This window comes from Oncorhynchus tshawytscha, linkage group LG15 (assembly GCF_018296145.1).
Source record: "Oncorhynchus tshawytscha isolate Ot180627B linkage group LG15, Otsh_v2.0, whole genome shotgun sequence".
NCBI lineage: Eukaryota > Metazoa > Chordata > Actinopteri > Salmoniformes > Salmonidae > Oncorhynchus > Oncorhynchus tshawytscha.
In genome coordinates, this window is record NC_056443.1 from 16,794,040 (window position 1) to 16,816,758 (window position 22,719).

General features: G+C 41.8%; 1 protein-coding gene across 2 annotated transcripts; it reads left to right on the forward strand.

The window, feature by feature from the left end:
• The first annotated feature begins 3,097 nt into the window (after positions 1–3,097).
• LOC112214508 (ras-like protein family member 11A-like) lies at positions 3,098–10,168 on the forward strand. 2 transcript variants are annotated; one of them, XM_042298200.1, is made up of 6 exons: positions 3,098–3,195; positions 3,571–4,122; positions 4,969–5,025; positions 6,188–6,270; positions 7,908–8,078; positions 8,332–10,168. In XM_042298200.1, exons 2-6 carry the CDS (start codon positions 3,975–3,977, stop codon positions 8,632–8,634), a joined length of 762 nt encoding a protein of 253 aa, XP_042154134.1. In that variant the 5' UTR covers positions 3,098–3,195; positions 3,571–3,974; the 3' UTR covers positions 8,635–10,168. The 2 variants fall into 2 exon arrangements, with proteins under 2 accessions (XP_042154134.1, XP_024229066.1); XM_024373298.2 differs by lacking the exon at positions 3,098–3,195 and having other exon boundaries at positions 3,477–4,122.
• Positions 10,169–22,719: the final 12,551 nt, after the last annotated feature.

The window sequence follows — 22,719 nt, forward strand, 5'->3', positions numbered from 1 at the left end:
CTCCCCAATTCTCAATTCTTTCAAACTTCCCAGCCCGTGGCTGTGAGTTCTATTGGCTGAGGTACTTAACATTCACCAAACAAGAGCTTGCATCCCTCTTCCAATAGTCTATTAGTATAAGAAATGCTACAAATAAATTATTCCACCAAGCCATTTCTAGTCTAGCTTTTCCTAAGACTCCAAGAGCTAAAGAGCATTTTTTAAAGGAGAGAGGACAGCAGAGCACCTGGTGCATATAGCGCAAGATACTGAGGCTATACATTAGAAGCTTATGCATAGCACATCATTCATTAGCTAAATATAAGGCTAAAAACTGCATTGAATTTATTACCTGAAGACGTAGGCTGGGACATACCCCAAACTTTTGAACGGTAGTGTAACTTGGAAATGACCTTGTTGTTGAAAGAAAAGCATTTTTTTTGTCCATTAAAATAACATCAAATTGATCAGAAATACAGTGTAGACATTGTTAATGTTGTAAATGACTATTGTAGCTGGAAACGGCTGATTTTTTTAGTGGAATATCTACATAGGCGTACAGAGGCCCATTACCAGCAACCGTCACTCCTGTGTCCCAATGGGACGTTGTGCTAGCTAATCCAAGTGTATAATTTTAAAAGGTTAATTGATCATTGGAAAACCCCTTTGCAATGTTAGCACAGCTGAAAACTGTTGTTCTGATAAAGAAGCAATAAAACTGTCTTTCTTTAGACTAGTTGAGTATCTGGAGCATCAGCATTTGTGGGTTCGATTACAGGCTCAAAATGGCCAGAAACAAATAACTTTCTTCTGAAACTTATCAGTCTGTTCTTGTTCTGAGAAATGAAGACTTTTCCATTAAAGAAATTGGCAAGAAACTGAAGATCTGCAACGCTGTGTACTACTCCCTTCACAGAACAGTGCAAACTGGCCCTAACCAGAAGAGAAAGAGGAGTGAGAGGCCCCGGTGCACAACTGAGCAAGAGGACAAGTACAGTGCATTAGAGTATCTAGTTTGAGAAACAGATGCCTCACAAGTCCTCAAATGGCAGCTTCATTAAATAGTACCCGCAAAACACCAGTCGCAACGTCAACAGTGACGAGGCGACTCCGGGGTGCTGGCCTTCTAGGCAGAGTTGCAAAGAAAAAGCCATATCTCAGACTGGCCAATAAAAAGAAAAGATTATGATGGGCAAAAGAACACAGACACTGGACAGAGGAACTCTGCCTAGAAGGCCAGCATTCTGGAGTCACCTCTTTACTGTATTTCTGATCAATTATATGTTATTTTAATGGACAAAAAATGTGCTTTAAAAAAAAAAAAATATATATATATATATGTTTTTAGGTGACCCCAAACTTTTGAACCGTAGTATATCTGTCGATTTTAAACAGGATTATCTATTTTGGATATAATTAGAATGGAATTGAGGGAGAGAGAGAGAAAGACAATCCACATGTGCACACTGATTTAAAGCAACAATATTGAAGTGATTTAAATCTCAACAGCAAAACATAAATTAACTTTCCAATTAAAAAATAACATTCCCTCCAAAAGCCAGATAGAGATGTGTAAATTAGACAGGCATTTAGTCCTTATATTAGTGTAGCATACGCTGAAGCAAAGTAGGGATCTAAATGGAAATGAATTCCCAACTTTATTGGAAGACATCAAAACTATGAAATGACATATGAAATCATGTAGTAACCAAAAATGTGTTAAATCAAAATCATGGCAGCTTTGCACACTCTTGGCATTTGCCTTCATGGCAGCTTTGCACACTCTTGGCATTCTCTCAACCAGCTTCATGAAGTACTCACCTGGAATCCATTTCAATGAACAGGTGTGCCTTGTTAAAAGTTAATTTGTGGAATTTTTTTCCTTCTTAATGCGTTTGAGCCAATCAGTTGTGCTGTGACAAGGTAGGGATGGTATACACAAGATAGCCCTATTTGGTAAAAGACCATGTCCATATTATGGCAAGAACAGCTCAAATAAGTAAAGAGAAGAGTCCGTCATTACTTTAAGATACGGTCAGTCAATACAAAAAAATTAGAATTCAAGGCACACTTAACCAGCATGGCTACCACAGCATTCTGCAGCGATACACCATCCCATCTGGTTTCCGCTTAGTGGAACTATCATATCAGGACAATGACCCAACACACCTCCAGTCTGTGTAAGGACTATTTGAATAAGAAGGAGAGTGATGGAGTGCTGCATCAGATGGCCTCCACAATCACCTGACCTCAACCCAATTCAGATGCTTTGGGATGAGTTGGATCGCAGAGCATTCCAGGTGAAGCTGGTTGAGAGAATGCCAAGAGTTTGCAAAGCTGTCATCAAGGCAAAGAGTTGCTACTTTGAAGAATATAAAATATATTTATTTGTTTAACACTTTTTGGCTTACTACATGATTCCACATCTGTTATGTCATAGTTTTGATGTATTTACTATTATTCTAAAACCTCTTGAATGTGTCCAAACATTTGACTGGTACTGTAGTATTTTATTTATTTATTGACAAATAAAATAAATCAATCAACCCAAACTGTGCACTGGAAAATTGGTGAAAGAGACATCTGTTACAATACACCAAAAAATGTCATGACATTCGGAGATTGTCAAACAAAGCCTTCGATACTTGGTAAACCTTCAAGGAAGGGAGGGATGTATTTTCTATTTGTCTAGATTGACATAGTCTATTTGTTGTGGTGTTGAAAACAGAAACCATGTTATTGAAGTGTCTGAAGTCGGTATGTTTTGTTTATCGGTTGCGTGGTGGATTTGCACAGAAACCTGTTGGGGTAAAATGTGTTGCATCTATTTTATATAATTATAAATATGGCAACAATATGATGATAATCTGACTCCCTCCTAGTTGACCATTGTCTGTAACCGGCTCTGATCGTGAAGTAATGAAACAGTCAGGGAGCGTGAGCTCAACTGCGGTGGTTGGCGAACCCTCAACCTTCTGGCCCGTAGCTCTGTGTGGCATCAACTGTGGTATTGTTATTTTTCCCTTCATTTAACTAGACGAGTCAGTTAAGAACAAATTATCATTTGCAATGACGGCCTAGCCCAGCCAAACGCAGACGACGCTGGGCCAATTGTGCGCCGCCAGATGTGATGCAGGCTAGATTTGAAATAGGGACTGCAGTGGCACCTCTTGCACAGAGCTGCCTTAGACAGCTGTGCCACTCGAGAGCTTATTTGTGAGTATTAACATCATTTTGAGTTCATTCTGTGATGCGGGGTGTTACATTTATTTTACAGTACAAGGGAAGGGTGGTGTGAATATATATTTTTTATGTTGGGGAGGGGTGTGCATTTTTTTTAATGACACCTTGAGTTGGTGAAGTATATGCATCCTACATGGCACCCTATTCCCTATATAGTGCACTACTTTGGTCCAGGGACCAATAGGATTCTGGTCTGAAGTAGTGCACTATTATAGGCTACGGAATAGGGTGCCATTTGTGAGACAAAAACACGTACAGTTCGGAGTTGTGCCTCTTCAGCAACTCTCTAGCCTACTCATTCTTCTCTCTCATCCCTCTCCGGCTGCTCTGTCTCTCTTCTCTCACTAGACGAACCACTGCTGCGGGCTCTGGAACAGGAGGGATAGACTTGTCTAGGCTACTCTAACCCCTTTGGCTTATGTGGACTATTTGCTGCTCTGTCTCGGTATACTTAGCCGATGTGAAATAACCGGGACAATATAAAACCTACGGTCAAATAACGGTTCTGGTCAGGGTGAGCCAAAATCACTGGATTCTGTCAACTTGTTGCGCACTCAATGCAGTGGAACTACAAGTGGTAGTTAGAATTGTTTCGAGTAGCAGCCAAAGTGGACGATTATAATTTCAGTTATCATCATGGGCGAGACACACTAAGCCTCAGCTCCCGAGGCTCAGGATTGTTTTAGCAGTGGGGGGACGAAGACGAAGAGAGAGGCACGACATTCCCAGACTGGACGGATAAGGACTCCTAAATGCGTCTTCCTGTTGACCCGACAACAATGAATAGTGGTTCTAGCAACTTTCTGCTAGTTCCAATACAGGAGTATCCCGTTCTAGACTGCGTACCCAACAAAAACGTCAAGATCGTGGTTTTGGGAGCGAGCAACGTGGGGAAAACAGGTAGGAGAGCAAGCTTTACGAGAAGTGTGCAAAAGTAGTCTGAATCGCATCGTTGTCGTGAAAGTCCGGAGGTTTTTAATGTCCGACTCTTTGAATTAATCTATCGAGGTTTATTAATCGGGTCCTAATAGAAAATGTATGCTAGAATGGAAATACTTTATTTGCATCAGTTTGGCACAAACGGATTGGCCATACAAGTAGCCTATATAGCCTATACAAATTTCGATTTTGGAAAAATGTCTACTTATTAATATTTCTACCTAAATATTTTATTATGTATTTGGGATAGGCTACACACGGGTGTGCCAGTTGAACAGTGAGAGGTAAACAATCTCGCCAGGGGGCGACGTGTACGTTCACAGACTAGACCAGGACAGACAGGCTGAGCGCATGTCCCAAATGGCACCCCATTCCTTATTAAAGTGACCTACTTTTGAAAACTAGTTGCAGTACGGAGGGAAGAGGGTACTATTTGGTTTAGGATGCAGACAGCCTATGCCAACTAAGGAGCAGGCTATGTCAGCAGTGAAAAATATACAGTATGTAGCATGCAGTATTCTCTTACAGCGACAATAACAGATGTGTGACCTTCTAGTATTCTTCACAAGGTGTTTATATTTCAATTTAGTAGACACTCTTACCCAGAGCAATTTAAAGGAGTAATTAGGGTTAAGTGCCTTGATCAAGGGTACATCGATATTTTCCCATGTTTAGGATGTTGTTGGCCTATGCCAACTAGGAGTACAGTATTCTTCAATGGCAACTGTGAAAATATGTAGTCAACTACATTATTATTCTCAAAGTGTTTCTCATTGGAGACTATTCTTCTCCTTGTTTCATTCACAGCGTTGATAGTCAGGTTTCTGACTAAGAGGTTCATCGGGGACTATGAGGCAAACACAGGTAAGGTTTTATCATTTTAACAGTCCCGTTCATATAAAATACACACACACACACACACACACACACACACACACACACACACACACACACACACTCACCCACCTACCGCTTATGCTGCTGCCATACGGTTTATTATTATCATTATTTATCCTGCTACCAGTGTGACGTGGCGAGGTTGAACCCAGGTGCAGAGAAGAGACTAAACGAAATACTTTACTAAGAACGGTAGCCACAGGATCCCAGTACACTTGGAAAAAACAACAAACACTAAGTCTCGAAAACTCACTCAGGAAACGACCGCACACAGTAAACAACTCAAGCTTCTGCAAAGTACAACAGAAAACACAGCTCTTTTAACAGGGGAATCAGAATGAGTAATAGAACACACCTGAGTGTCGTTATTGTCTCTAGGATGGTCTCTATTGCCCTCTGGTGACAGGTGGAACCATGACAACCAGTCACTTTCTCCTAATCCCCTCTTACATGTACATATTTATCTCAAATTACTCCAGTATCCCTGCGCAATATGCATAATCTTGTACATTTGTTATTGCCACTCACCCTATATGTATGTTATGTTCGTGTTTTTCTTTGTTGTGTATATTTCTTTTCGTATTAGTTATACTATTTTGATATTGATTACTGCACTGGGTAGAGCTTGCAAGTGAAGCATTTCACTGTACTTGTGCATGTGACAATAAAACGTGAACTCGTCATTTCACATTGTTATAACCTTGTAAGAACCCCATACTAGTTTACTACACATTTAGAAACAATTTCAGTTATAAACACCCAGTGAAAAGCCTGAGCTGGCGCTCGCCCAAAAAAGTTAGTACAAGTGCTAACTAATGGCGAGTTAACTGTAGGCTATAAAAATAAATGGAGTCACACACTCTATAGGCTCCCAGTAATTTATTGGATAAACACCAACGTTTCGGCATCCCCGTGTAGGGCACTATACAGGGCACTAAACAGTGAAGTAGGCACTGTGATGCTGAGACGTTAGTGGTTTACCCAATTAATGTCTCTCTTTATTAACTTATACTGTAAACACCCCACCCTAATAATACAGGCAACTTATACATTTTACATCTGTTTTACATTTGTTGCATAGCAATCCATTGTGCATAGTCAGTAATGTTTTGCTTATCTCTGTCCCCAGGGGCCCTGTACTCCAGAAAGATCAATCTAGATGGAGAACAGGTTTCACTACAGGTTCAGGACACGCCCTGCGTCTCTCTACAGGTCGGTCTCTCTCTCTCTCCACACAAGGGCTGAGTCCCAAATAGCACATTAAGGAATGGGAAAGGGAAAGTGGGGATACCTAGTCAGTTGTACAACTGAATGTGTCTTCTGCATTTAACTCAACCTCTGAATCAGAGAGGCGAGGGGGGGCTGCCTTAATCGAAATCCACGTCTTCGGGGGCCCGGGGAACTGGGGGTTAACTGCCTTGCTCAGGGGCAGAACAACAGATTTCGATCCAGCAATCTTTTCTATATAGTGCACTACTTTTCAAATCAAATGACATTTTATTAGTCACATCACATACACAGTTTTACAGCAGGCATAAAAGGTGCAGTGAAATGCTTATGTGCAAGCTCCCTCAACAATGCAGCACATCAGTCAATAACATTAAAAACAATAAAAAGAGTCAAGTCAAAAATAACAAGTAATAGAAGTAATAAGAGAGGTAGCATAGTAATAATGGACTGTATTACACTGTATTTACAAATATAAAGTGGGCAGTGACTTGTTCACACAGTGGAATACTGTAAATAGTATATAATAGAACAGCAACATTGATTGTGTTGGATGTGTGTGTGAGTTGTGAGTGCGTGTGGGTGCTTGGGTGTGTGTTTATGTGTGTTTGTGTGTGTTTGAAGGTTTTGCTTAGTCAGTGCAAATAATGTCTAAGGTTTCAGATTGTCTCTTAGGTGCAAATAGTCACAGGCACAAGTCTGTGCAGGGAGTCAGTTAGGGTTAGCTGTTCAGCAGTCTAATGGCCAGGTGGTTGTAGCTGTCTCGGAGCCTGTTGGTCCGAGACGTGATGCTCCGATACCACTTGCCAAATGATAACAGAGTGACTGGAGTCTCAGGCATTATGGAGCCTTATGGGCCCTTGTCTCCATAGGGAGTATGGTGCCATTTGGAACACAGCCCCTGTATCTCTCTACAGGTAATTCCTAGTCCTCTCTACAGTCTAAGGGTGCATGTAACCAGACCTGGGTCAAATATATGTGAAATCCTTTCAAATGTCAAGTACTTTAAATTACTTGCCAAGTCTCCCTTGGGAAATAGGTTTTCTGACCTCCATGGGACTTTCTGGTTCAATAAACAAAAAGTTACCGTAAATAGAACAGTATCTCAGTTTGCACTTTTGGGACAATTGCATTGTATTGACTCCATCGCAAAAATGTGTTTGACATACATACGGTAGCTTATATATTTGATCCCGGTCTGGATATAACAAGTGGAAACATGTTATTTACAGTTCATCACTAGTTCACTACCAGTAAGAAGTTATGATGTTACAGTAGAACAGGCCTACATCCAGTATCAGGGCATATCTCAATTATTCTTCTCCCTCCTAAAGTGGTTTTTGATAATTCAGTGCCAGGCCTAAGGGAGGCTCCCGTTCATTTATCAAACTCACTTCCACCACCCATTCAAAGGCCTGGTCTTGTAAACAGACTATGCCTGAGATAAAGAGTGTGTGTTGTCTTTCTGTCTGCTCCATAATCCCATAATAATAACTGTGCAGACTACTGTAGGAGTTCGGATAAACACATCACTAGCTACATACCACTGACTTTCCCTCTTTCTTTCCTCTCTTTCTCTCATCTACCCCTTACCCCTTTCCTCCCCTCACCCTTCCATCCAGGACGATGCAGAGGGACTTTATTGTCAGGAGCAGATCAACAGGTCTATCTACTGGGCGGATGGATACGTCCTGGTCTTCTCCATCACAGATCACAGCAGCTATAGAACCATCCAGCCTCTCTACCAGCACGTCAGACGCATCCACCCTGCAGGGAATATACCTGTCATACTGGTGGGTCTGACCGTTATATTACATCTATTAGTAACGGGAGCTGGATCCTATTATTATTAGTATTTAACTATACAGTATATGTTACCCATCTATTACATCCGTGTCCAAAGCGATACATTAAATTATATGTCATATTTAACTCTCCCGGTATATGTCCTCGTCATACTGGTGGCTCGATAACCTTTATTTTATCTGGAAGTATTTCTGGACATTGCCTGAACATTGGTCTAATCCATCTCTCATCTCCTCCCAGGTGGGCAACAAGAGTGACCTCCTCCGTGCCCGCCAGGTGCCAGCCGATGAGGGTGAGACTTTGGCAGCCTCTCTGGGTGGTGCGTATTTCGAGGTCTCTGCCCGGGAGAACCACGAGGGGGTCCACTCCGCCTTCCTGCACCTCTGTGGCGAGGTGAGCCGAGCGCTGGGCGGGGGGAACGGGGAGAAGAGGAGAGGGGGGCTGCACCTAGCCCGGCCTAAGTCCCCCAACATGCAAGAGCTCAAAAGAAGGTTCCGACAGGTGCTCTCTTCCAAGGGGAAGTCTTCCGCTACCACGCTGTGATGATAATGGAAAAAAAAGAGATGGTTCTGGTTCTGACGGTTCTAGTTCTGGTTCCAGAATTGGAATTATGGATTTAGCCCAGTTGACTCTCTTGTGATGTCATTGTATGAGAATGAATGTAACAGTTTCAATTGGAACACAGAGAAGAGATAAACGGTTCTATATTCTATTTCATTCTATTGGAATGGAACATTGAGATAAGGAAATCTATATTCCACTTGCGGAAGGAATGGCACAGAGACAGCAAGACCAAACGCTTCCAACAACGGAGTGGGCTTCGTTGGTATGTGACGTCAAGAAGCCTGTCTGCCGATTCAACCAATGGTGACTGAGGAGACTGAAAAACAGACTACGACTGACAGGTCTAACGGACCATTCGTAGGCTTCTCTGAGATCGCTATTCGTACTAAGCGATTATGCAGTAGTCAACTCTCCTTGCTTTTGATACATTTGTATTTAAAGAATGTAATCTAAAATAAACTGTACCCAGAGGCAAAGAAAAATTATGTTGGCATCACAGATTACCTATAATGAAGGGACACTTTATCTCTAATGGCATTCTACGAGCCCTGGTCAAAGGTTGTGCTCTAGGCTATATTATAGTAGAGTGCCATTAGAGATTGAACCTATGTATATTCTCAATGAAACATTTCAAATGGACGGGCCATGCTTAATTCAATTGAATTGCTAAAAAATGCACTCAACCACAGTCCTTGACATCCTGGTCTGTACTAATCTATACCAGCTTGGTTCCCCTGAACAGTCACGAACCACAGGATCAGTTTACCCTACCCCAACCCTAACTTCAACCATCATGAAGGCAATAGATAAAACTGACCACAGACCAGTTTTTAGGGGAAACTCCATCCTACATCAAACCACTGTGATGCCTATGGCTGCAAAAGTCAGTTTGGAAGATTCCTGGAATCAGGAGGGAATAAGCAGGACACTTTGAATCCTTCAACCAGAATTTCAGAAAAACCTGGGAATTATTGGAAAAATACAGGAATTTTGCAACCCTACTCAGGCCCCTTTAAGGTAACACATGTGGAGGCTCTATGTCCTACAGATGTATCTTTCTGTCTGTGTTTTTTTATATGAGTCTGGAAAGGGAGAGACTTGGGGTGTGTCCTAAATGGCACTGTAATTCCCTATATAGTGCACTACTTTTGACCAGGGCCCATCAAAAGGAATGCACTATATAGGGAACAGGGTGCCATTTGGGATGCAACCACGAGTTCTCATGACCTTTCACCTCTATCTGCTGTGTCAGAGTTTAACACACACCAGAGCAGGGATCACCCACTAGATTCAGCCGCAGGCTGATTTTTTTTCTTGAGCGAATGGTCAGGGGGCCGGAACACAATTACAAATAATTTGAAAAACGCAAATGCTGTAGACCACAAGACTCCCATACAGATATAATATATCAAACCTTGTTTACATTTGTATACAATCACATATATACAGTATCTCTGTTATGCGTGGGAATACTTTGGAATGGATTTCCAAAATTAAAATCACTTGGAGCTGATTTGTTGGTGTTTTTAATATTTTATGTACATCAATAAAAGTAAAATATATTTTTGGGACCCAGAAAACTCCAGTTGGGGAACCCTGCACCAGAGGTAAGGGATTGCCCAGTTCCCCCAGAACGTCACTCGCTCTGAAACCTTGAGGTAGTTGTTTCCCTTGCTCTTTGAGCGATAGGTAACGATGCTTCATGGGTGACTGTTGTCAATGTATTCAGAGGGTCCCTGGTTTGAGCCCAGATTGGGGCAAAGAGCGGGACGGAAGCAATACTGTTACATTGAAGCTGTTGTCCCGGATCATTCAGTTGGGCTCTGCCCAGCAGCTGGGGTTGCTACGGAGAAGGAAGAGGTCAAAGGGGGGGTGAGTGTAACCGGTGTGAAATGGCTAGCTAATTAGCGGTGCACACTAGTAGTGTTTCAATCGGTGATGTCACGCGCTCAGAGTAATTGTTTCCCTTGCTCTATACTGACTGCGGCTTTTATGGAGCGATAGGTAATGATGCTTTGTGGGAGGCATGTTATTGATGTGTTCAGAGGGTCCTTGATTCGAGCCCAGGTTTGGGCAAGGAGAGGGACGGAAGCAAGACTGTTACACACAACCAGAAGAGAGACTGTGAAATGACAACACACTAGGACGCCAGGGGTACAGTGCTCTGATAATGAGAAATTCCTCGGCACCTGGAATTTTTCTTTTGCGAATCTGGTCGTTGCCCCCAACCTCCTCCGTTAAACACACTTGACTTTCTAAATGTAATCCTTTACAGGTACTAACGTAATCCTTTACAGGTACTAATGTAATCCTTTACAGGTACTAACGTAATCCTTTACAGGTACTAATGTAATCCTTTACAGGTACTAACGTAAACTCACTCACTTTTGGACATCGCCTTGGTTCGTACAATTGACCTCATTTTAGCACCCCAAAAACGTAATACTTCCAGATCAACTGTAATGTCATTACCAATGTAAAGCACAATTTCTCCCCTTTCCAACACAATTAATGACATGACCTCTAAGATGCCCGTTTCTGCATTATTCAAGAAGGCAATGAGCTCCGTCGGGTCTTTTTTTTAAATGGCGGGTGGGGAAGTGAAACTAATGCGTGGTAGTGAGAAGGAGAGGAGATGTGTGGGGAAATTGCACTCGATCTGTCCAACTTATCACCTTACCGCCTCTAAAATGTAAATAAAACATGATAAAGAGTTTACATAATGTGTCATTACAAACCTATTTGAAGGTTTGTGTCGAATTTGACTCAGGTTTTTAGGGCGGTGCTAAAGTGATCTTCAGAAGTAAACAGCGGCTCTGAGAGTCATGATCGCTTACAGTGATGACGCAAAAAATGACTAGGTATCCCCCCTTACCCCCGTCACTGTCCATCTCTTGTTTTTAAACGATGAGAGAAGTGCTACACCTGGTGGAGAGAGATTGTAAGACAGAACTAGTTGCTATTTGCGTGCTGTACGTTACGGCATAACACGTCACGATGTAACGAAGGGTCAGTTTCTTTCAACTTTTCTCCAATACTATAGAGCCATTACCATGTCGACCAACGCTTGAATAGAAACGTAGTTCACACCCCAGATTTTGAAGTCAACACAGTCGCTACAGTCCCATTCGTTTTCTTTGCAGCCTCGTTTGAATGTCTCGGTTGCGCACATTTGTACGGAATGGGGTGAGTTTACGTTAGTTACCTGTCCAAAATGGCCATCAGTGACTTCACTTACATTTTACATGTACGTTTTAGTCATTTAGCAGATGCACTTATCCAGAGCGACTTAGTTGGTGCATTCATCTTAAAGGGATACTTCAGGATTTTGGCAATGAAGCCTTTTATCTACTTCCCCAGAGTCAGATGAACTCATGAATACCATTTGTGAAGTAGATAATTGGCTTCCTTGACAAACTTCCTTCCCGATGTATCCCTTTAGCCCTTTCCTGCAGTCAAATGACCAAATCACCCACTAGTGGCCTCATGGGCGAAACGTTATTTATACTTGTCATATCTGTCCCTTTGTTATATTTCAGTCATCTGTGATATATAAAGTGTAATATCGGGATGCAAACTCAAAATTTAATATATTTCAACTCTATTTCTGACATGGTACAGGTGTTCTAAGCCCATAACCATGTGAGTGAGTAGATTCAAAGTAGATTTGTTGAAGAGTACCAAGAACCACTCTGTGACACTGATTTAGCCCACTGCAGTAAATTAAGATAGCTAGGTGAGACAATGTCTTTGCTGGTAACGTAACTGATTACAGTCCCAAATTTTTTTAATAATCAGATGACATGTAACTCCCCAACCCTAAACGCACACACACACACGCACACACACTTCAAAACCTTTTAACCCCTTGAGCCCTGGCCTTTAACCTATAAAATGAATCAGTATCAGTATGTGGCAGTACAAGGATTCATCCCACAGTGGTGGCTGACCGAGTATCGCTATACTGGGTCATGCCCATTAGGGACCAAACGGACTGAAACGGTGCCTTTTTATTTTCAGTTTCCCGCTGAGTGCCCTATTAAACAAGACACTGATGTTTGAGATGTAGTTTAGAAATGCAAATAAAGAAAAAATGAGAGAGAAGTAATTGACTGGAATCTTAATGTCCTTCTCTTCCTGTCTCTGAGTATTTAAGCTCCCTGACTACTTCCACCCCCCCCCCCCCACACACACACACATCTGAGAGGGCATGAAGTTCATGAGGATGGCTGGTGGGTGGTCTGTAGGGGGTTGTCAAACACCTTAAACAGCTTCTTCCTGCAATATAGAGCCATAATCATTATGCTTCATTCTATGACAAACATATGTTTATTTTCTGCATATCTAAGCATACCTCTTGAGCTGTCTGTATCCTCCTGAGTGGTGTATATATTTTTTTTAATAAACTGAATATGCTTCTCTGCTAAAATCTTGGTCAAAGATTGAAAGGAATGTGAGTTTTATTCAGTATATTTATTTATTGTGTCACGCCCTGACCTTAGAGAGCCTTTTATTTCTCTATTTTTGGTTAGGTCAGTGTGTGATTAGGGTGGGCATTCTAGGTTTTTGGTTTTCTATGTTTTCTATTTCTTTGTTATTTTAGCCATGCGTGGTTCCCAATCAGAGGCAGCTGTCTATCGTTGTCTCTGATTGGGGATCATATATAAGTTGTGATTTTGGGTTTTGTGGGGAGTTATTTTCTGTTTAGCTGTTTTGTTGCCTGACAGAACTGTGCGCTTTCATTTTTTTCTGCTTTGTTATTTTGTTGCGGTGTTCAGTTTATTAAAAATCATGAACGCCTACCACGCTGCACCTTGGTCTTCATTTAACGACAGACGTTACATATTGCATGCTTTTCTAAAGTTACCAATCTTGCCAGCAGGCATCCCAGCAAAGATAGTTAGACAAGCTAGCTACTCTACATTTATAGCCTGCAATGGCTTCTTGATAGCTACTTATGAGGTTGAGAGATTGGTAACTTATCTGAGCTAGCTAAACCCAACTTCATAAAATTGTAGTATTCGAGAGAAACCTATATATATACAAAAACCTATATATTTGTTTTTAACAGGACAATCTGATACGTTATATTTGAGGTTTTCTCCCAAATGGAACCTTATTCCCTACATAACCCTATTGACCCTGGCTGTCAGAAGTATTGCACTACATGGAGAATTGGCTATGGCCAAAAGAAGTACACTATGTGGGGAATAGGGTGCCATTTGGGAGGCAACTGTACTCTTATTTCCCTCCAAGTGTGCCTGAATACCTTTAGTCCACCCAGTCTACCAGATGAGCCAAACAGTAGCAACATGGCACCAAACCACCATAGAAGAAGAGCAGATAGTAGGAACATGGCCCCAAACCACCATAGAAGAAGAGCAGACAGTAGCAACATGGCCACAGCCCACTATAGAAGAAGAGCCTGACAGTAGTAACATATCCCCAGCCCACCATAAAAAAAGAGCTCTGCAAGCCTCTTCTTCTAGCTCAGTGCATCTTCCTGTCTTCAGAATAGTGGACTTGCACAACAGGGTCAAATCTGTCATGGATATCACTAGCTAGGACACACTGTTCTCTCTCTGTGTGTGGATGTGTTTAACTATTCTTGTGGGGACCAGAAGTACAAGCTGTACAAGACTGTGTGTGTGTGTAATGGTCTCTGGCATGGCCTGATGTTGGGGTTAGGGCTATGGTTTGGGGAACGCTTAAAACAGAATAATAATACAAAACTATACGCTATTACCATCAGGTACCATCAGTATTCTCACGGCTTGCTAGAGCATTGTGAAGTGCGGTGGCACAGTGGCCTGAGCAGCGTGCTTCGGCTCCGAGCATCACAAGTATTTTTTTACAAAAATTTGGTGAGCACCGAGCTAGGCACGTATCAACATTCTCAGGACCTTTTCAAATGTCTGAGATCAAAGTTTATTTATAGTGATCAGGCTGGCTGCCTAGGGCCTTATCTGAGTTGCTTTGTTTCAATAGTGCCACAAAGAATACACTGTATACACATTATATATACAAAAGTATGTGGACAAGACAAAATAATTTATAACTGAATTTTTCCAGAACAATATAGGTTCAACAAATCCCCTTATTGTTTGGGATACCTTTAAATATACCTTCAGAGATCATTCAGTATTCATCAATAATAATAATAAGAAAGCATTTCTGTCTAATGAGACAAGACTAACAAGGGAAATACATGAACAAATAGTGTTATGCGGAGTGGAACAGGGAAACACAAGAGCAGACTCAGACGGGGAGACTGGGATGAAGTAACCAAATGTATTTATTGAAACACAGGTGGGAGATGGAGTACAGGTCAGGGGAAGCTCGGGCTGGTTGCTGGAAACCAGGTGCGGAGGCTGAGGCTGGAGCGAGAGGGGTTGAGACAGGGTAAGCAGGTCCGGAGGGGAATCCAAGGGAGTAGTAGAGTGGGGAATCCAGGACAGAGACGCAGGATGATGAGACGTGGGACAAGAGACAGGGACCAGAGTCAGAGCGGGCAGAATGAGCAGAGATTACGATCTGGCAGCGTGGAAGTGGCAGGGCTGAGTATTTGTAGAGTTCTTGATTGTGGAACAGGTTGCAGCTGGTGGGGATCTGCTCTGACTCCAGCACACCTGTCTCCGCCCACACAATCCCACACACACACAGAGAGGGAGAGAGTACCGGGGGAGTGGCGGCAGGTCAAGGATACACAGGATGAGCATTAGAGGGCATTGCAGGAACAGATGTGACAAATACTACAGGTAGATAGCAATAAAACGGTACTACAAAGATACAAAATAAGTTAGAGTAAAAGCAAAAAAACTAGAGGAACTTATTCAAGAATGACCTAACATAATCTATTACAAACATAAAGCAAACTGGATGGAATATGGAGAAAAAGGCACCAAATTCTTCCTGAATCTCCAACTCAGTAACACTACCAAAAATAATTAGCAAAAACTAGTTACTAAAAATGGAGTCATCTAAGATTTTCCAAATTATATTTTAAAACAGGAAGCTAAATATTTTAAGCAGATGTTCTCTTTTCCGTCTCCCCCTCCCGCTCTCAATGACGATTACTGTAAGGAATTCTTTCCAAAAATAAAAAAAAATGGAAAAGTAACGAACATACAAAAAGATCAGTGCAAAGGCCAACTGACAAAGTATTACATTTTAATTAACCTTTTGAGGCTATTGAATCCTTTCAGTCTGTAAAAACCCCAAGGCTTGATGGCATACCTTTTTTATATACTCAAAGCTCCATGTTTGGGCTTATTTTAACTACTCGTATAGATATTTTGGTCTTTCAGGTACTCAGCAGGAAGGTCTGATTTTTCTATTATTAAAACAAGACCCGGATGGCAAATATTAAAAAAAAAAAAAACTGGAGGCCTCTTACAGTTCAATATTCTGATGCAAAAATACGAAATGCATAGCACTCAGAAATAAAACGGTTTACCAGATATTGTTCATCCTGATCAGGGAGGTTTTTTACATGGACGATACATTGGAGATAATTACTAGAAATAATAGAACAGTATGAAACATCTAAGAAGCCAGGCCTGGTATTTATAGCCAGGCCTTCGATAAAGTAAGACTGGATTTTATTTATAAATGCCTGGATTTTTTAAAGTTCGATGAGTCTCTTATAAAATGGGTAAAAGTAATATGTATCAACCCCAGGTGTAAAATAGTAAATAGCAGCTAATTCTCAGAGTTTTGAATTGTCAAAAGGAGTTAAACGAGGGTGTCTGCTGTCACCATATCTATTTGTTATGGCCATCGAAATGCTAGCTATTAAAATCAGATCAAATAACAACATTAAAGGATTAGAAATTCAAGGCTTAAAAACAAAGGTGTCCATGTATGCCGATGACTCAAGTTTTATATTAAGTCCGCAAACTAGATCCCACTAGAACTTTTCTGGACTCTGGACTAAAACCAAAGTGTACAGTGTTACGTATTGGAACTTTAAAAAATACAACTTTTACATTACCCTGCAGTTTACCTATAAAATGGGCTGACGGTGAAGTAGACATACTTGGTATTCATATCACAAAAGATACAGTGCCTTGCGAAAGTATTCGGCCCCCTTAAGTTAATACATTGTAGCGCGACCTTTTGCTGCGATTACAGCTGTAAGTCGCTTGGGGTATGTCTCTATCAGTTTTGCACATCGAGAGACTGAATTTATTTCCCATTCCTCCTTGCAAAACAGCTCGAGCTCAGTGAGGTTGGATCGAGAGCATTTGTGAACAGCAGTTTTCAGTTCTTTCCACAGATTCTCGATTGGATTCAGGTCTGGACTTTGACTTGGCCATTCTAACACCTGGATATGTTTATTTTTGAACCATTCCATTGTAGATTTTGCTTTATGTTTTGGATCATTGTCTTGTTGGAAGACAAATCTCCGTCCTAGTCTCAGGTCTTTTGCAGACTCCATCAGGTTTTCTTCCAGAATGGTCCTGTATTTGGCTCCATCCATCTTCCCATCAATTTTAACCATCTTCCCTGTCCCTGCTGAAGAAAAGCAGGCCCAAACCATGATGCTGCCACCACCATGTTTGACAGTGGGGATGGTGTGGTCAGGGTGATGAGCTGTGTTGCTTTTACGCCAAACATAACGTTTTGCATTGTTGCCAAAAAGTTCAATTTTGGTTTCATCTGACCAGAGCACCTTCTTCCACATGTTTGGTGTGTCTCCCAGGTGGCTTGTGGCAAACTTTAAACGACACTTTTTATGGATATCTTTAAGAAATGGCTTTCTTCTTGCCACTCTTCCATAAAGGCCAGATTTGTGCAATATACGACTGATTGTTGTCCTATGGACAGAGTCTCCCACCTCAGCTGTAGATCTCTGCAGTTCATCCAGAGTGATCATGGGCCTCTTTGCTGCATCTCTGATCAGTCTTCTCCTTGTATGAGCTGAAAGTTTAGAGGGACGGCCAGGTCTTGGTAGATTTGCAGTGGTCTGATACTCCTTCCATTTCAATATTATCGCTTGCACAGTGCTCCTTGGGATGTTTAAAGCTTGGGAAATCTTTTTGTATCCAAATCCGGGCTTTAAACTTCTTCACAACAGTATCTCGGACCTGCCTGGTGTGTTCCTTGTTCTTCATGATGCTCTCTGCGCTTTTAACGAACCTCTGAGACTATCACAGTGCAGGTGCATTTATACGGAGACTTGATTACACACAGGTGGATTGTATTTATCATCATTAGTCATTTAGGTCAACATTGGATCATTCAGAGATCCTCACTGAACTTCTGGAGAGAGTTTGCTGCACTGAAAGTAAAGGGGCTGAATCATTTTGCATGCCCAATTTTTCAGTTTTTGATTTGTTAAAAAAGTTTGAAATATCCAATAAATGTCGTTCCACTTCATGATTGTGTCCCACTTGTTGTTGATTCTTCACAAAAAAATACAGTTTTATATCTTTATGTTTGAAGCCTGAAATGTGGCAAAAGGTCGCAAAGTTCAAGGGGGCCGAATTATTTCGCAAGGCACTGTATAAATGAGCTCTTCACAATAAATTTCAATAGAAAACTAGTAAAATAGCAACCATGAGAGGTAAAAAATTGCACTGATTAACTCCTTAGTCATATCTCAATTTACTCACTTACTTATCACGCTGCCTACTCCTAATGATTTGTTTTTCAAATCATTTGAGCAAAAAATATCTTGCTTTGTCTGGGATGCTAAACCAGACAAGATAATATGTGCCTATATATATAAAGAATATGAACTGGGTGGGTTGAGATGATTAAATTTAAAGCAGTAAACCTCTCTCTAAAACCTTCACTTATACAAATGTTTTACCTGAACCCAGAGGCGCAACTTTGGTTTTAGAAGTGGGGGGGCATAATTATTATCCAGTCAGACAAACAGCCTACCCAACCACTCGGAGGAGTCCACATGTTCCTAAAGCACTCTGTTGCCTCATTTTGTATCACATTCCAATGATAAAATTGGGGGGGGACAATTTCCGAATGTACCCCCGTCCCCAGTGAAAGTTGCTCCCCTGCTTGAACCCTAAATGGTTCTCAAGTAGATTATTAAGAAAAGCTCATCAACTGTTTAAAAATGGCTTTTTTCCTTTGTGCATATTGACATGTCTAATTTTTTATCTAATTGAAAATCAAACCTTTTTCTTATCTCTCCTTTTCAAACAAGCATTACAGAGGTGGTTCATATGTATTTAAATTTCATCCCCCTGAAAACATAGAACAAATATTATGGTTGAACTCAAATGTGCTGGCTGATAAAATACCTGTATTTATGGAAAAGGTGTTTAAAAGGGTATTTTGTTTAAAAGTTACATTTTAAATTGGAATGGTAGAGTTATGTCTTTCATGGAGTTATCAGAATTGTACGGGAAGGTCTGCTCAATCCAAGATTACAACCAATTGATTACAGCATTACCCCAAAAATGGAGGAGGCAGGTGGCAGCGGGAGGAGGTAGGGAACTAGTCTGTCTTCCCAATATAAAGGATAAAAACTGTCAGAGGAATAAAAATAGCATAAATAGGAAAGTATACCAGTTTCATTTGAGGACCAGGATGTTGACAGTTGTGCCATTCAGATTGCAAAATAGTTCAAATGAACCAAGATTCAAGACTTTGTGCTTTTCAGCTAAAATTATTGTAGAGAATTCTGGCCACCAACAGAATATTTGAGGCATACAATCATCGCAGCTCTGCAGATTTTGTTGTTAGTCACAGAATCAGTAGACCATTTGTTTTGGTATTGCCTTCAGGTATCCTGTTTCTGGTCTCAGGTTCAGGAATGGATGGAAAAGCATAACATTGATCTAAAATATACACACACTTTCATTCAAACTCACACACACAACACAGAAACACACATGTAAATAGTGCCATACACGCACTCAAACGTATTCATTTGGCCTTACTGTTATGATTTTTGTTGTCCTTGATTTATTTTTTGCAGTGTTGTTTTCGTTTTTTCCCCTCCTTTTTCTCTTTTGTTCATTTTTTTGGTTGTTAGTGCATTCGGGGATGGGGGCTTGAGGGGGCTTGGTGGGGTGGGGGTCTTGGGGGTGGGGAAAGGAATGATTTTACTTTATTATAAAAACAATTCTGGAGGGTGGGGACTGTGGGGGGGGGGATCTCAGATGGTTGAGGAGCAGCTCTCGGGGAACTGTGGAGGGCTGATGGCCTGGTGGTTGGGAGCTTGGGCCGGTGGCTGACAGGTCGCTAGTTTGGCTCCCCGTTTTTGACCTTGTGGGTAATCTGTCAATGTGCCCTTGAGCAGGGCATTGACCCTGGTTGCTTCTGTTAGATGACTGAATGTAATGTAAATGTTGAGCGGCTTCACTACAAGTAGATTGTATGTTTTAATATTCAATAATAAAAAATTTAAAACGATGTGGACACCCCTTCAAATCAGTGGCTATTTCAGCCACACCCGTTGCTTACAGGTGTATAAAATCAAGCACACAGCCATGCAATCTCCATAGACAAATAGTGGAGCTCAGTGACTTTCAACATGGCACCGTCATGGGATGCCACAAGTCAGTTCGTCAAATTTCTGCCCTGATAGAGCTGCCCCAGTCAGCTGTAAATGCTGTTATTGTGAAGTGGAATCATCTAGGAGCAACAACGGTCAGCCGTCAAGTGGTAGGCCACACAAGTTCACAGAACGGGACCGCAGAGTGCTGAAGCACGTAGCGTGTAAAAATCGTCTGTCCTCGGTTGCAACACTCACTACCGATTACCAAACTTTCTCTGGAAGCAACATCAGCACAATAACTGTTCATCGGGAGCTTCATGAAATGGGTTTCCATGGTCAAGCAGCTGCACACAAGCCTAAGATCACCATGCACAATTGCAAGCATCGGCTGGAGTGGTGTAAAGCTCGCCGCAACTGGACTCTGGAGCAGTATAAACGCTTTCTCTGGAGTGATGAATCACACTTCACCATCTGGCAGTCCGATGGACGAATCTGTGTATGGCGGATGCCAGGAGAATGCTACCCGAATGCACAGTGCCAACTGTAAAGTTTGGTGGGAGAGGAATAATGGTTGGACTGTTTTTCATGGTTCAGGCTAGGCCCCTTAGTTCCAGTGAAGGGAAATCTTAACGCTACAGGATACAACGAAATTCTAGACGATTCTGTACTTCCAACTTTGTGGCAATAGTTTGAGGAAGGCCATTTCCTGTTTCAGCATGACAATGCCTCCGTGCACAAAGCGAGGTCCGTACAGAAATGGTTTGTCGAGATTGGTGTGGAAGAACATGATTGGCCTGCACAGAGCCATGACCTCAACCCAATTCTACCCACATTTTACGTACATGGCACTTTTTTTTTACAGTACTTACATTGCATATATTTTCATATACGTTTAATCTAGATAAATAGCATTATACAAATAAAAGATTACTGAAATGGTACAACAATAAGGTACATCTTATCCAAAACGATACATTGCCAATGCTTTCACTGACTAAAGTATTCAATAAAGATAAATTACCAGTATATACCCAGAGGTTACTGCAAAGAAAGTCAAAACATGACACAGAAAAGCCATTTGCGCTCAAGGATCTCAGAGAGATGCATGTGATGATGACCCTCTCCTTTCGTATACCCTAATAAGCAGTTGTTGATGGTCTCCTCCTTCATCCTTCACTGGCCAGCTCTCTCCTGTCCCTCACGTCCCACTGACACCGCTGACAACAACATAAACAATGAGATCACTCCATTTGACAGATTAACCAATGAGACCACTCCCCTTGACAGATTAAAATGGATCACTTCCTGTCTTCTGATGATGGGCCTCGCTCTTGCTTGGGGCAGAAACTTCCCCGCAGATCTAGGATCTGTTTACCCTCTCTGAATTCTAACCGTAGATTAGTCTTAGATCTTTCTTGTGGCAACTTCCTCCTACTCCTCGCAACCCTTAGAGAGATGAAAAAAGATTTTTAAAAATGTAAAGAAAGAAAACAAACTCTTTTAACTGTAAAGGGGGTTATCAGCTAACTCAAAAGTAAAGCATGTAAACTAGCATATATAGTCTGCCTCTATCAGTCTGTGAAAGCATGAGAGATGGTGGGAGAGAGCTCGTTATGAGAGGGATTAGAACATGGAACGTGGAACATCTTCTAAGGAAATGTGTTGCTGGACATGGAACAGCTGTTGGTCTTGTTAGTGTGTGTGTGTGCGTGTGTTAGAGTGGGCGAGGTTGTTAACGCTTTGCCTCAGGTGAGGCAGGATGTGGGGGTTCGGAGGCCAGGAGAACACTCACCGCCTGGGATTATTTTTTTTTAACCTTTATTTAACTAGGCAAGTCAGTTTAGAGCAAATTCATATTGTCAATGACAGCCTAGGAACAGTGGGTTAACTGCCTTGTTCAGGGGCAGAATGACAGATTTTCACCTTGTCAGCTCAGGGATTCGATTATGCAACCTTTCGGTTACATGTCCAACTCTCTAACCACTAGGCTACTTAACGCCTGGGATGAGGGGAGAGGGGGAGGAGGAGAGAGAAAGAGAGCGAGAGAGCAAAAGAGAGAGAGAGAGAGAGAGAGAGATAAACACTAACCTACTAGAAAGGCCAAGGGAGAGGGGGTTAGAGGGATAGAGAGCAGGGGGCAGGGGAGGAGGGTTGGGAGAGAGTGAGAGAGAGGCCAGAGCAGAGGGGGACAAGCAGAGCTAGAGGGCGATTGAGATGTGGTGAGCAAAAGGGAGTGAAAGGGCAGGGCAGCAGAAAAGAAAGAAAGTGTGAGAGAGAGAGATAGATGGGCCTGGAGTAGAACTCATGTCAGTGTGCTAGTCTGGAATTACCTGTGAGTCCATCAGTCAAACTCTGCAGCGCCCAACACACACACACGCACACATGCACACACACAGACACACACCACTTTTCCCTACAAAAGACTTTGGGCTTACATCTGTATCTGGGTTTTAGATAAGGAATAAAGGAACACAACTTAGCAGACAGTCAATAAGAGTGTCTCATCAGATAACTGTCCACTTTCAACCACTGCCTATAGAAGGGTAGGTTGACAACTTCGCGACAATGACGCACGCGCAACTCAGAGGCTAAAG

Bases quoted from the DNA above. Each gene is read 5' to 3' on its own strand.
- LOC112214508 (XM_042298200.1), top strand. From the start codon at position 3,975: ATGCGTCTTCCTGTTGACCCGACAACAATGAATAGTGGTTCTAGCAAC. The intron at 4,123-4,968 runs GTAGGAGAGCAA...TTTCATTCACAG, and splicing joins GAGCAACGTGGGGAAAACAG to CGTTGATAGTCAGGTTTCTG. The intron at 5,026-6,187 runs GTAAGGTTTTAT...CTCTGTCCCCAG, and splicing joins GGACTATGAGGCAAACACAG to GGGCCCTGTACTCCAGAAAG.